Below are 15,469 nucleotides of genomic sequence, written 5' to 3' on the forward strand. Positions count from 1 at the left end.
ACGAGCATCTATGCTGAAACCTAGATAAATGCTTCTCGCTGAACTCTTCACCTGATAAGAAGACTTCTCCTGTCATTTTCATTTGAATCTCCTGGCTCTGGTTCATGAGCCTCTAGTTACAAAAGGTAAACAGGAACAAACAAAAACACCAACAAAAATAATAACAAAAATAATAGACGGAAAAAACAAAACAAAAAAAACCCAATCTTACTCAGTACAGTGCTCATTCGGGGATAATAATGCATACCTTCTAATGATCCAAGCACTACTAATGGAACACAATGCAACCTGTTAATATTCTCATGAAAATATATTTGTTTGCCTTCACTGGTTACATACATGTTCATTCAGCCTCAAATAAGAAAAATAACATGTTGGTGAATGAACTGATTACCCAACCCCTGTTCGAAGATTGGGAAGATAAAATATTATCTTTTAATGAAAAGAAGAAACGAGATACCCCCTACAAAGCTGGTGTGAGCCAACTCGGAGGTCCTCCAATGATTGGAGGTGGGTTTTTTTTTCGTTGTTGAATCTTTGTGTGTATTTTTTGGTGACAGGCTGCACTGCAATGAAAACCAGGAAAGCAAATGTAGTACAACATCAGGTGCAGAAGTGCAAATCATACAGCACATGTGTGGTACAACACTGTGCATTCTGATGCCAGGCAATACACAATCCACTGTCTTCCACTCTTTGCAAGAGAATGATGTGTTTTTTGGGGTTTTTTTTTTCCAGATACCTAAGGTTTTCTTTCATGTTTATTGATTCATATTTTAGTACTGATATCTTTGCTTCCCCATTGTCCTTTGCAAAACATGTGCTACCTTATCTGAGAGGAACAAAAAAGCACGGCCATTACCTATGTCAATAGAAATTCCACTATTCTGTTCCCTCTCACATTCTGATATGCACTGTTACTGCCACCTCACTCCCTCCAAACAAACAAACAAAACTCATGATTCCAACAATAGCTTCTTTAAGTATAACAAACAAAACACAAGCAAAACAAAAACAAAAATAAATAAACAAATAAAAAATGCAGAAAGAAAAAAAAACCCATCCCCAATCTGTGCACCACTGTCAAATAAGACTCGTGACTCTTTTACTGGCTATGACAATGCTGCTGAAATAGGTATAACCAGCTGGTTGAATTTCCTCAGCTTTCTTCAGCTGTGTCCTGGAATGCAGTCATAGCCTCCAGCAGTTCTGCAGTCCAGGAAACTATGAGAACACACTAGGAGAGTGGTCAGCATTGCAGGCTGATGATTGGAAGAACATGGGTTTAAGCCCCATCAGTGGTTTTCTTCTTCTTTTTTTTTAAGCTCATGTCCAGAGCTGACTGCACTTTGCGCTTGAAGACTGAGGCCACAGGGTGAAGTGTCATCCACTTCACAGATACGTTTTGGGGGGAGTGCTGATCAGATTTCCTGAGCAACACTGCAGGCAGCTGTATCTCTCAGCCTGGTTAATGCTGGGACGCCAAGTAGCTGCAAACCTAAATGGACCCCAATGGCAGCAGTGTAATCACCCCCACTGTCATCAAAATAGAGAAAGAAAACAAAATGTCCAAAAAAAAAAGAAAAAAAAAAAGAAAAAAGAAAAGTAAAGAGAAAACATTATCAGAGATTTATTTCAGAATATGCTGCACCCCTGGAAAAACTTTAGCCGAAGAATGAAGCAACCCAAAGCATGTACACAGTGTCACATAAACAATAGCACTGCTAAAAGCAATAAGCAAAAATAAGGTCTACCATTACACAGAAGCTGTCCTGCATGTATATAATATAAGATGTCCCCAGAGAAGCCTTTGAGAAATAGCAAAGCAAATCTGTTGTTAACCTTCCCTACATTTTGCTTCAGAACTATGTTACAAAAAAAAGAAGAAAAAAGAAATAAACGAAATTAAATTTGTGCTTCCATGAATCCAAACAGGCCAAACAAGGATCTGACAAATGCCAGCTTATCCCTTTTCAACACTTGGGACAACAGAAGAGTATTTTCATATTCCCTCAATTTTTGTTACAGGAATATATAGAAGAGACCTCCTGTTTCCCACATGAAAATTGACAAAATGCACCACACCGATAGGCCAGTTAAAAAAAAACAAAAAACCACATTAATAATTCACTCTCCAATCTTTCAAAGTCTTCATGTGAGATGACTGGAGTCTTTTTGGAAAATGAAAACAACTCACAGAAACTCAGTCAGGGACATCCCAGATTAAAATAGATTTATTTTTTAAATTACAAAGCTAAAGCCCAATTCAGATCATGGAGAGCAAATGCTACAAATGTTAAAGCAGTCAGAGCTACTTCATAAAGTGTTCTTAACTAGCTACATAAACCTTGAAGTATGAAACAGAACCCCAGCCTTTTTTTTCTTCTACTTTCTACTGTGAAAGGTTAGCCTTCAATCACTATTTCTTTTTTTTTAATGTTCCCACCACCATTTTTTGTATATCTTATGCGTCTGTGTGCTAAAGCCAATTGTGACTGTTGATTAAAATGTCAGCACCACAAATACAAGTAAATGACAAAATAAAATAACGTAAACCAGGGATGAGAAAGCTTCATGAAGTTTGTTGAATTTGGTTTTGAAATGCACTCATCTTCTTTCCACCAGTAATTCATTTATTTATGTTTATTTTCATATACCGATTAACTCAATTCTTCAATTCATAGAATAAAAAACTGATTCAAAATTCAATTTATAGTTAATTCATAATGTGATAATTTTGATATAAAAAAGGTTGTTTTAATTAATGACCCATTGTAAACATATGATCCTTTAAGTTAATAATCCTTTCCTTCTGTTTGATTTTTTAATGCTGCATCTGATAATTCCAACTGTCCAAAGCAGCTATGTCATAAAGTTTATAAGATGTTTAAATGATATCTGATGCAATACCAAGAATATACATACAAGAACATTGCTAATGTTTCTTCTTCTCTGCTCTTGGTAGCATCTTCCAAATTATAGCATAACATATGCAGTTTTGTTGTTGTTGTTGTTGTTGTTGTTGTTTAAAAATCATTTACAAGAAAATGTCTGTCCCTGTAAGTAAATGTAAGCTGACTAATGTGTGTGTGTGTGTGTGTGTGTGTGTGTGTGTGTGTGTGTGTGATGTTGCTGGTGTTATTGCAAAGTAACTGGTGTTTTAATCTTTTCTTTCATGTTATGTCAAACTATTTGTTTCCTGCAAGCACAAATCAGAACTGACAGAAGCCAGTCTAATTTCTCTGTGAAAAATGAGTTAAGTTAGTAAACAGAAAGGTGGGATTTTTTTTCTTAAATGTGCGATGGTTTTATCCATTCATTAAAATACAACCACCTTTTCTTCATATGTGGCATTTTGCACTAACAATTTACTCTTTACATCTGTAATAAAAACAGGATTAAATTTCACACTTACTCTTTCTGTAAGTCCATTACAAAGTGAAATTCATTTCAAACACTGTTCATGCTCAACAACAGTCTTTACTTGTCGTTTCCTCCTGAAACCTAAACATGGGGGTAGTAGGGGTGGAAATGGGGGAGGGGAAAAAGGATGGAGCGGGTAGTGGGGGATTTGGGGGATGGAGGGACAGCGGATGCCGATCGAAGCCTTCTCATCCCTGCAGCAAGAGTAAATAAATGCAGACCGCCCCCCCCCCCCAACCCCACCCAACACACACAGAGGTACACCCCTCCGAGATAAAAACAGAAAAGCATCCCCCCCACCCCCTGGCCAACAGCACAGTGGCCAGGTGCCTCAAGCTACCAGGATTATGAGGTCACAAGAGCACAAAGAGCTCTACCACAAAAAGTCAACCAATCCAATCTACCTGAGACACTTCGACCAGGCTCACGCCTGCAAACAATTCGTTTTCACCGTTAGGGCTTTGTCGGTCCTCATACCCATCACCAGCTCTGCCTAGGTCCTGGAAAGGCATGGTCACACCCAACATCAACAGTATCAGAGGCTGTAAAAGTGTAAGTTTAAAGAGACAGTGGTGGGGTAGGGAGGTGGATGCGAGAGGGCCATTTACTGTGAAATGGTATAGTCCTGCTTTGAACAAAAAAATGCAATGGTTAGATGAGTATGAGAATTCACAAAGAAAAATAAGTAACCAAATTTGTAGTGTAAGTGACAGCCAGGACTTCTCCCAAATGTGGACTCTTTTCTGATTAAAAAAAAAAATAAAAAAGAAGAAGAAAAAATAAAAAGACTTAACCATTACTAATGAACAATGCCCAAGTGTGGTCTGAACAGAATAAAATCAGACTTGCCCGTCCCTAAAACAATCAGTCATTTTAGCATTTTCCATTAATCTGCTACGTATCCTCATATATTTCTTACCATATCTGAATATAGATTTTCAACAGAAATATGCCACTTATAAGAGGGCAGAGAAGAGACTTGTATGAAAAACAAACAAATGAACAAAGAAAGAAATACTTGCAACTTGCAAATATAGGGAAAACATTTGTTTTAAAATATATGTCATCCAGCGATTATTTCCACAGAAATTGAAGTATTTTGAAAACTGGCTTTTATTCCTTTTTTTTTTTTTTTGTTTGTTTGTTTTTTGCCCCTTCTCTCTCAATTTCTGTTGCCTCAAAATGTCTGTCTGTGGCCATACTTCCTCCCATGACAAATGGACTGACATCACTGAAATTTGATTTTTTTACACGTGCTGCCAAAATAGCTCTGCTGGCTGAGCATCAGAATTGTGATCCTGGGTTGTGGGTTCAAATCTCTGCTGAATCATTCAGTTCTGGGGGATTTTTCCCTCAGAGGTAACCTTGGTTCTGACTCTGTTCCCTAGAAACCTTTTGAATGAGACTATAAAGTGAGGTTCCAGGTGCAAATGCACGCACAAAATTTTGAGCAAACGTCAAATCCCATCACCATATTTCAGAAGAGAAGGCCAGTTTGACTTGCTATAGGCCAATGGTATGGACGACATGTATTAACATTGCATGCATCATCCTGAAGGCAGAATGTGGCTACCTTACTGATGGGATTAAACGATGGTTGCATACACAACAAATCCCAGAAACTATAACCACCCCAGTCCTCCCCATCCCCATCCTCAGTGCTGCAGACTCTTCAACCATGAAGTCGGCTGCCTGTCAACAAGAAGATGATGATGATGAACCTTTTCATGCTAACTAGAGGCAGTTAAAACTTCAATCTGTAAAGAAGTGAAAATTTTGACACAGAACAAGAGACATACCACGAGTCTGATCATTTAGATTTAAGAAAAAAAAAACCCATAACATTCAGCCCCAAAAGGTGCAAGACACACAGAACCAGTATAAAAACAAAAGTCTGAAAACAATGTATTAACAGTATCAACCCACCATCCAAAAGGGAAAAATGGTACATTTTAAATTCAACGACTGTCAAGATGAATGACTGAATTGGAACCAGATGAAAATCATGCGTTCAACAGAAATCTTGTTAACTTTAAAGACCATAACTAGAAACTCACCCAACAAAAGTAACAAAGTCTACACACACCAAACCTGAAGACCGAAAATTGTGAATGTTTTCATGTACACAGTACACAGAACCTAAAAGTGAAATGCAACAGAAATAGAACACTGCATTTTGGGCAACAAATACACACACACAAATAAAATTCCCAATTTTCCAACTGGTACATACTCTGTTGAAAACTTAAAACAAAACTGCAGAAATATAACAAACATCTAAACACACGCACGCACACGCACAAACACACACTCCAAGACAAGCTGACTCCTGGAACCTCTCTCAAAACCCTGTCCAAGCCATTCACATAAACAGTGTGCTTGTGCATGTGCATGTTTACATCACAAACATGTAAGCACGGATGTGTACGTGCATGCCTGGTGTGCTAAAACGTTCCTTCATAATATGAACACACACTCACACATACAAACACACACAGAACAAACAAGCAAGTAAACCAACAATCAACAGGACAAACCAACCAACCCAAAACACAAAAATTAAACTAAAAAGGCCTTACCATAACGATGTTCTTCAGGGAAACACATTCCGCGTCTGAAGCAAGACCATCAGCAGCGAAGCGCTCACCCCCATGCAGGTCTGTGCTGTTCTTGATCACATGCACACCTGAACACAACAACTGACAGTTCGTAACAGAAACAAACCGACACAAAAAAGGTTATTAAGAATCATAAAGCAATAATAACAACACTCATAATTCACATAAGACATGCGTTTGTTTTTATCGGAGCGTCCTGCTGTTCTGCGAAACAAACCAACACAAAACCCGTTTGCAGAGACCCAGGCTTTTTGACAGACTACCCCGAAAGACCTGAAGGAATCTGGTGAATGTGCGGTGTCTCAAAGACTTCTGCATCATCATAACACACATGTCACCACTACCTACCCCCATCTCTTCAAACTTCTGCATCACAAAATGTCACCGAACTTCTGCATCACTTTGTCCATCATTACAACACGCTAGTCACCACTTCTTTCCATCATTACAACATGCTAGTCACCTCTTCTGTCCATCATTACAACACTAGTCACCACTTCTTTCTGTCATTACAACATGCTAGTCACCTCTTCTGTCCATCATTACAACACGCTAGTCACCACTTCTTTCCGTCATTACAACACACTAGTCACCTCTTCTTTCCGTCATTACAACATGCTAGTCACCACTTCTTTCCGTCATTACAACATGCTAGTCACCTCTTCTTTCCATCATTACAACATGCTAGTCACCACTTCTTTCTGTCATAACAACACACTAGTCACCACTTCTTTCTGTCATTACAACATACTAGTCATCACTTCTGTCCGTCATTACAACACACTAGTCACCTCTTCTTTCCATCATTACAACACACTATTCATCACCTAGATCCTAGCACAACACACATGACATCCGCACCATACCTGCAACACTTTGTCCCTCATTACAACACACTAGTCACTGCTTCTTTCCGTCATTACAACACACTATTCATCACCTAGATCCTAGCACAACACACATGACACCTGCACCCTACCTGCAACACTTTGTCCATTATCAAAACAACACACTAGTCACCACTTCTTTCCGTCATTACAACACATCCCCATCCTAGCACAACATACCAGGCAACCCCCCCACCCCCGACCCCCCACTCCCCCACCCACTTCCTCAAACTTCTGCATCACTTTGTCCATCATCACAGCAACACACTAGTCACCTCTTCTTTCCATCATTACAAGCAGCTAGTCATCCCCATCCGAGCACAACACACTGAACAACCCCAACCCTATCCATTTCCTCAAACTTTTGCATCACTCTGTCCATCATTACAACATGCTGGTCACCACTTCTTTCCATCATTACAACATGCTAGTCAACACTTCTGTCCGTCATTACAACATGCTAGCCTACACTTCTGTCCGTCATTACAACATGCTAGTCACCACTTCTGTCCGTCATTACAACATGCTAGTCACCACTTCTTTCTGTCATTACAACATGCTGGTCACCACTTCTTTCTGTCAATACAACATGCTGGTCACCACTTCTTTCCATCATTATAACACGCTAGTCACCACTTCTTTCCATCATTACAACATGCTAGTCACCACTTCTTTCCATCATTACAACATGCTAGTCACCACTTCTTTCTGTCATTACAACATACTAGTCACCACTTCTTTCCATCATTACAACATGCTAGTCACCACTTCTTTCTGTCATTACAACAGGCTAGTCACCACTTCTTTCTGTCATTACAACACGCTAGTCACCACTTCTTTCTGTCATTACAACACGCTAGTCACCACTTCTTTCTGTCATTACAACACGCTAGTCACCACTTCTTTCTGTCATTACAACAGGCTAGTCACCACTTCTTTCTGTCATTACAACACGCTAGTCACCACTTCTTTCTGTCATAACAACACGCTAGTCACCACTTCTTTCCGTCATCACAATACATTAGTCACCACCGTCATTACAACATACCTTATCCCTCAACAACAAACCTGTCATCACTTCTTTCACTCATTACAACACATCACCATACAATCCCACCCTACCCCCCACATCCCCCCCTCTCCCCCAACACCCCCTCAACCCACAACCTACCCATCTCCTCAAACTTGCGCATCACTTCCTGCCGGCTCCTCAACCCCTTCTCCATGCGGATCTCCTCCAGTCGTTGCAGCACGGCCACCGTGTCCGTGTAGTCCCTCTCGTCCTCTGTGGGGAAGGTGGTGTAGGTGATAACCATGGCGCACCGGGGCGACGCCACCGACGCAGGGATGTGCAGGCCATGGCGGTCCCCAGACTGGAAGCCCACGGTGCGCCCAGGTTTGACTCCCAGCGAGGTCTGCATGGATGATAATGATGATAATAATAATAATAATGAATATTTGGACGCCCTTTCTCATAATAATAATAATGAATATTTGGATGCCCTATCTCATAATAATAATGATAATAATAATGAATATTTGGACGCCCTATCTCATGATGATAATGATAATAAGCACAGTGCAAGAAGGGATCTACCTGCGGACCAGATCAGATGGCAGGCTCTTCAATCTCGCCTGCCTCAGAGCAAGGACAAAAGTCCGCGAAGCCCTCATCAGAGACATGCTCTTTGCTGACGATGCCGCAGTTGTGACCCACACTCAGCGGGACTTGCAGTCACTGATGGACCGCTTCTCCCAGGCCTACAAAGATTTCGGTCTGACCATCAGTCTCAAGAAGACAAATGTCCTTGACCAAGACACGCCATCTCCACCAGCCATCACCATTGATGACTACGAGCTTGAAGCCATCCATCAATTCACTTACCTTGGGTCCACCGCCACCGACAACCTCTCCCTTGACACCGAGATCAACAAGAGGATTGGGAAGGCAGCCACAACGCTAGCCCGCCTCACACAAAGAGTGTGGACAAATCCCAAGCTGACCACTAAGATAAGGATGGCTGTATACAACGCCTGCGTCCTCAGCACCTTGCTGTATGGCAGTGAGGTGTGGACCACACATGCTCATCAGGAGAAAAGGCTCAATACCTTTTACCTGAGAAGCCTACAGCGCATACTCGGCATCTCCTGGCAAGACAAGGTGACAAACACTGAAGTCCTGACTCGCGCTGGCCTCCCGACCATGTACACCATGCTGAGACAGCGTCGGCTGCGCCAGCTGGGCCACGTTTTCCGCATGGAAGATGGTCGCATCCCAAAAGACATCCTTTATGGAGAGCTCGCCACGAGGCAGAGACGCAGTGACCGCCCACAGCTGAGATACAAAGACGTTTTCAAACATGGCATGAAGGCACTTGAGATCAACACGGAGTCCTGGGAGGACCTTGCAGATGACCGCAACAGATGGAGAAGCACTCTCAAGAATCAGCTACAGATTGGTGAGGACAAACTGTCAGCTGCTGGAGCAGAAAAGTGAGCTCGCAGAAAAGGGACAGCAGCCGACAGACCAGCATCAGCTTACACATGTGATCGCTGCAACAGAGACTGTCTCTCTTGCATCAGTCTCTACAGTCACAGGCGACACTGCTTGGTCCAAGCAGACAGCCCAATTAGACATTAGGTCGGATATACTCTATCCATGGTCAGCCATGACCGAAGGAGGCCTACTAATGATAATGAATATTTGGACACCCTATTTGGACACCCTAGCTCATAATAATAATAATAATGAATACCTGGATGCCCTATCTCATAATAATAATAATAATAATAATATTAATAATGAACATTCGGACACCGTATCTTCGGAGAGCCCAGAGCGTTTACAAATACAATTAACATACGCTAAATACAATTTCATGGATGGAAGGAGGTTGAATGGTTGGGTGGACTGTTTGAAGGAAGGTGGGTAGGTTGGTAGGTTTTGTGGTTTGAGAACGGTCAGTTTACAGAAAGTTATGCATATATAGAGAGAAAGTTATGTACAGATTAAATAGATATCAAGGAGGTTATACAGATATCATATATGCAGGAAGTTATGTCTGTTTTGTGATGTTGTAGTTGTAGTTGTTGTTGTTGTTGTTGTGTGTGTGTGTGTGTGTGTGTGTGTGTGTGTGTGTGTGTGTGTGTGTGTGCCTGTGTGTGTGTGTGTGTGTGTGTGTGTGTGTGTGTGTGTGCCTGTGTCTGTGATCGAGCATGTTCATCTGTTATGAGCAAATGTTTTTGCATGTGCGCATGTGTGTGTGAGCATGCATGCATGCATGTGTGCGTGAGTCTGTGTGTGTGTCTCTGTGTGTGCATGTGTGTGTGCGCATGTACGTGCTATTCAGAAGAAAACAAAGAACATCTCTCTACGATTAAATGGTTGAACTGCTCTCACCCCTTTGCACTCTCCCACCAATAAGGACTTTGTATGTATTGTTTTTGATTTCTTGATAAATCACACCACTACTCTGTTAACAGCATTACATTCCACTCCGTGTAATCAGAATTTAAGTAAAATTCATCAGTAAAAATTCTTACATCGATTATTATCCAGAGTTAACAGAAAACTGTACAAAAAAGTGTGTCAACACATACACTTAACTTTTAACATCTTTTCTTGATAAGTGCTTCTTGGCAATTCAGGCAAGGCAAGGAGTTTATTTCAGTTTATTTCACTGAGGGGATTGAAACATTACATGCATGTAATGTTGACACACACCAAGCAAACAATAACAACAAAAGACGAGCAAGAAAGTCCAATCCAGCAAACATCCACACAAAAACAGGTATTTTTTTTTTCTTGCAGTAGATATGTTACATTCAAAAGAACTAAGAACAATCAGCCACAGATCCATAATATACTTACATCCACTGAAATATTTTCCCCTAGGAAGAACACGTCGGCATCCTCTATGCTGTTCAGGTAAGTGACCGTTCTGAAACAGACCACTTTCGAGTCTGTCAATTGTATTTTCCCTTATGACAAATTTAGACGTGGTAGAGCAACACAAACAAAAACATAAAATATAAAATAAAGAGATATGTACATGTTTCAGAAACTAAAGAGATCAAATAAAGTCATACTGAGACATCCAGGAACATTTTTACATAAGAACAATTAACGGTAAAAAAAAAAAAAAAAAAAAAAAAAAAAAAAAATCAAAGAACAGTTTAACTATACCAAACAGCAATATATAATCTTAAAACAATAATAACACTTACAATTCGTATAAGACATGCATTTGTTATTATCATAGCATTCTACTGTGGTTATTTCCATGCGGATAACCCAGAGGCATTTTAGGACCACAGTGAATACCAAACATCTGAAGTAACATACGCAAACAGATAATAAGTGTTATAAAACTCAGATAAATAACAAACATCAAGAGTAATACGTATCTTGCCATATTTTCTCCCCCTCCACTAGATAATGAGTGGTCTGGACGCTGGTCCTTCGGATGAGACAATAAACTGAGAGCCCTTGTGTATCATGCACTTGGCGGGAGTAAAAGAACCCACAACAATGAAAAAGGGTTGCTCCTGGAAAAATCATGCCAAAAAATCCACGTTGATAGGAAAACAAATACACTCTGCAGGCAGAAAAAAAGGGGGGAAAAAAGTGTCACAGCAAAGCGCTCTCACTGTGGAGAGCAGCCCAAATTTCACACAGCGAAATCTGTTGTGACAAAATGTAATACAATCTTCTGGCTGATTTTATAAACTATACAAAAGACATTTTGTTTTCAGCTTCAAGCAATGAATTAATCAAAAAAGAAAGAAAGAAAGAACAAAAGATAGAGACATACACAAAGTGATCCTGGACTAGCTCTCTCTCTTTGATGTTGGCTTCAGGATCACAGGTTCCAAATTCCTGTGGGATGCAGTCATGTTCCACTTCAGGGTCTGGAAATCCGTAACACACACACACACACATAAATATATACATATAGTTGTTGTTTTTTTGTTTTGGTGCCAGTCTCCACACCATGGCGGATGTTCATTCAGTCTGGCTTTACAAATAATCTATCATTATTTTCAGTAGGGAGCTTCAAAGGTGGTGTCATTTGTATACTGAATCAGAACAGGCAGTACTGAACACCATCGAAACTCAACAGCAGCGCAAGGTCTTCCCTGGTGTGTGGCCTCCTGGTGACCTAACATCGATAGTTCTCTGTGGACTGATGACATTTTGACTGCGACAGAGTGTGGCTGAGTATAGGGGACTCAAATGAGCATAGATGATGGGGAAGCAAAAAGCACAAACTAGAAAAACCTAGTTACCAACCAAATGCCATAATCTGTTACCAAAAGACAAAATTTATCCACACTCACATACATTATATATATTTCTTTGTTGTAAACCTTAGAAAAAAAATGTTTGCCCCCCCTACCCCTCACAAAAAGAAAGCCCCCAAAAAACCATATGCTTGTGCAAGTAAACACATACTGAACACATCTTTATTGTATGTGTGTGGGTGTGTGAGTGTGTGACTGAGAGTGCATGCGTGCTTGTGTGTGTGTGTGTGTGTGCATGTGCAGGTGCGCGCGTGTGTGCACACACGCACTTGTGTGTGTGTATCTTTTTGTGCATGTGAGTGTGTGATTCCACCCCGTTTCCCGAAGTGTGTTGCATGTTCCAGTCATCTCACCGGGAACCTGACGCCAGCACACCATGATGGCTTTCTTGAAGAACAGGGAGCCAGACATGTTGTAGTAGCGCTGCGTATAGTGACGCATCACCTCGGACGCGCGTATGAACAGTCGCAGTGAAGCTTCGTAGTTCTCGTCCTTCATCGGTGCGCTCTGTGGAGGAATGGAGCATGCAGCTCAAGGCTTTTTCACAGGGTGTGTTTTTTTTAACAGGTTGTGTTGTGATCAAAATAAGGTTGTAACTAACACGTCTGTTTTTCAGCTTAAGGCTTTTTTCACTGGGTGTTGTTCAACAGGTTGTGTTGCATGTAAAATACGGCTGTAACAAACAAATTTGTCTCTCAGCTCAAGGTTGCAGGTGAAATTAGGTCGTAACTAACAAATCTGTTTTTCTTTGTGCATGTGCACCCTATCAGATGTATGCACCTTATCTGTGACCAAATTAACCATTTTTTTAAAGCTGGGATGTGCCATATGCGCTGTACTGTCTTGAAGGCAAGACATTACAGTAAACAGATATCACAAAAGACAGTATGTGTGTAACCTTAACATAATGGCTTGCAAACACATCTTTTATTTCATTCACAGTTCGAGAGCAAGTGCAAGTGTGTGTCTTGTGTGTGTGTGTGTGTACGTATGTGTGAACTGAACAGAAATCCCAGTTTTTACAGAACACTCACCTCTCGGCCTTGTGCCAGTGTAAATATTTGAGCACCTTTCTTATCCACTGGGACATCCTGAAAAAAACACACACACAGACATACGTTGAGAACAGACACAAATGCATCCACAATCAATCAGCTATTGCTAATACAAATGTGTAAATATACCCATTTCAGAACTTGGACTTTCACTCGGACACCTAAGTTTGAATCCCAGTCAATATGCCTGTTGAGTGAAGGGTAGAGATTTTTTTCCAATCTCCCAAGTCAACAGATGTGCAGATGTGCTAGCACCTGAACCCTCTCCATGTGTATGTGAAAGCAGAAGATCAAATACGCACATTACAGATCCTGAAATCCATGTCAAGGTGGGGAAAATACGGTCACACATGTAAAAACCCACTTATACATACAGGTGAACATAGGAGCTGCAGTCCACAAATGAAGAAGGAGAAAAAAAATCACGATCTGCAATAAGCGACTCATCTGTCAATCACCATCCGGAATAACCGATGCTCACTGTCAAGCAAACAACTCTGACCAGTCTCCTTTAGTCTTGTATGACGCAGTTTCAGTGTTTGTCCTCATACTGGAATTGGCTGCCTGTTGGTCTTTGGCACTAACCAGCTCTCCCTCTGTTAAAATCCCAGCTAAAAACTCATTTGTTCTGTGATGCAGTTTTGTGATTTTTTTTTTTCTCAACTGTTAATTTCAGCTGTTTTCTGCTGATAGGTTCATGAGTGCATAGGTGCATAGTTGAGTGTGGTTAGTCATTTTTGTGTGTGTGTGTATGGCCAGTCATTTTTGCGTGAGTATAGTTGAGTGTAGTTAGTCATTTTTGCGTGTGAGTAAGTTGAGTGTAGTTAGCCATTTTTGTGTGTGAGTATAGTTGAGTGTAGTTAGTCATTTTTGCGTGTGAGTATAGTTGAGTGTAGTTAGCCATTTTTGTGTGTGTGTGTATGGTTGAGTATAGTTAGTAATTTTTGTGTGTGTGTATGGTTGATTGTGGTTAGCCATTTTTGTGTGAGAGAAAAACTGAGTGTAGTTAGTCATTTTTGTGTGTGTGTATGGTTGAGTGTGGTTAGTCATTTTTGCGTCTGAGTATAGTTGAGTGTGGTTAGTCATTTTTGTGTGTGTGCATGGTTGAGTATGGTTAGTCATTTTTGCATGTGAGTATAGTTGAGTGTAGTTAGTCATTTTTGCGTGTGTGTATGGCTGAGTGTGGTTAGTCATTTTTGTGTGTGTGCATGGTTGAGTATGGTTTGTCATTTTTGCATATGAGTATAGTTGAGTGTAGTTAGCCATTTTTGCGTGTGTGTATGGTTGAGTGTGGTTAGTCATTTTTGCGTCTGAGTATAGTTGAGTGTAGTTAGCCATTTTTGCGTGTGTGTATGGTTGAGTGTGGTTAGTCATTTTTGCGTCTGAGTATAGTTGAGTGTGGTTAGTCATTTTTGTGTGTGAGTATAGTTGAGTATGGTTAGTCATTTTTACGTGTGTGTATGGTTGAGTATGGTAAGTCATTTTTGAGGGTGAGTATAGTTGAGTGCAGTTAGTCATTTTTGTGTCTGTGTATGGTAGATTGTAGTTAGTCATTTTTGCATGTGTATATGGTTGAGTATGGTTAGTCATTTTTGTGTGTGAGTGTAGTTAGTCATTTTTGCGTGTGAGTATAGTTGAGTGTAGTTAGTCATTTTTGCATGTGTGTATGGTTGACTGTGGTTTGTCATTTTTTTTGTGTATGTATGGTTGAGTATGGTTAGTAATTTTTGTGTGTGTATGGTTGATTGTGGTTAGCCATTTTTGTGTGTGAGAAAAATTGAGTGTAGTTAGTCATTTTTGCCTGTGTGTATGGTCGATTGTGGTTAGCCATTTTTGTGTGAGAGAAAAATTGAGTGTTGTTAGTCATTTTTGCGTGTGTGTATGGTTGAATGTGGTTAGTCATTTTTGCGTCTGAGTATAGTTGAGTGTGGTTAGTCATTTTTGTGTGTGAGTATAGTTGAGTATGGTTAGTCATTTTTACGTGTGTGTATGGTTGATTGTAGTTAGTTATTTTTGCATGTGTGTATGGTTGAGTATGGTTAGTCATTTTTGCGTGTGTGTATGGTTGAGTATGGTTAGTCATTTTTGTGTGTGAGTGTAGCTGAGTGTAGTTAGTCATTTTTGCGCGTGAGTATAGTTGAGTGTAGTTAGTCATTTTCGCGTCTGTATATGGTTGACTGTG

The 15,469-nt window shown here is 40.4% G+C and overlaps 1 protein-coding gene across 4 annotated transcripts in view; it reads right to left on the bottom strand.

The window, feature by feature from the left end:
* The window catches only part of LOC143286782 (prolyl 3-hydroxylase 1-like), a 44,032-nt gene that overhangs the window by 12,402 nt on the left and 16,161 nt on the right, over positions 1-15,469 (bottom strand). For 3 of the 4 annotated variants that reach the window (XM_076594564.1, XM_076594561.1, XM_076594563.1), the window contains exons 8-14: positions 13,267-13,323; positions 12,586-12,739; positions 11,743-11,839; positions 10,800-10,869; positions 8,100-8,343; positions 6,003-6,109; positions 3,828-3,923 (exon numbers count right to left, since the gene is read on the bottom strand). In XM_076594564.1, the coding sequence (XP_076450679.1) occupies positions 3,828-3,923; positions 6,003-6,109; positions 8,100-8,343; positions 10,800-10,869; positions 11,743-11,839; positions 12,586-12,739; positions 13,267-13,323 (825 nt within the window). The remainder of the gene's footprint in view (positions 1-3,827; positions 3,924-6,002; positions 6,110-8,099; positions 8,344-10,799; positions 10,870-11,742; positions 11,840-12,585; positions 12,740-13,266; positions 13,324-15,469) is intronic. The other variant, XM_076594562.1, reaches the window with a different exon arrangement.

Source organism: Babylonia areolata, chromosome 10, assembly GCF_041734735.1.
Source record: "Babylonia areolata isolate BAREFJ2019XMU chromosome 10, ASM4173473v1, whole genome shotgun sequence".
NCBI lineage: Eukaryota > Metazoa > Mollusca > Gastropoda > Neogastropoda > Buccinidae > Babylonia > Babylonia areolata.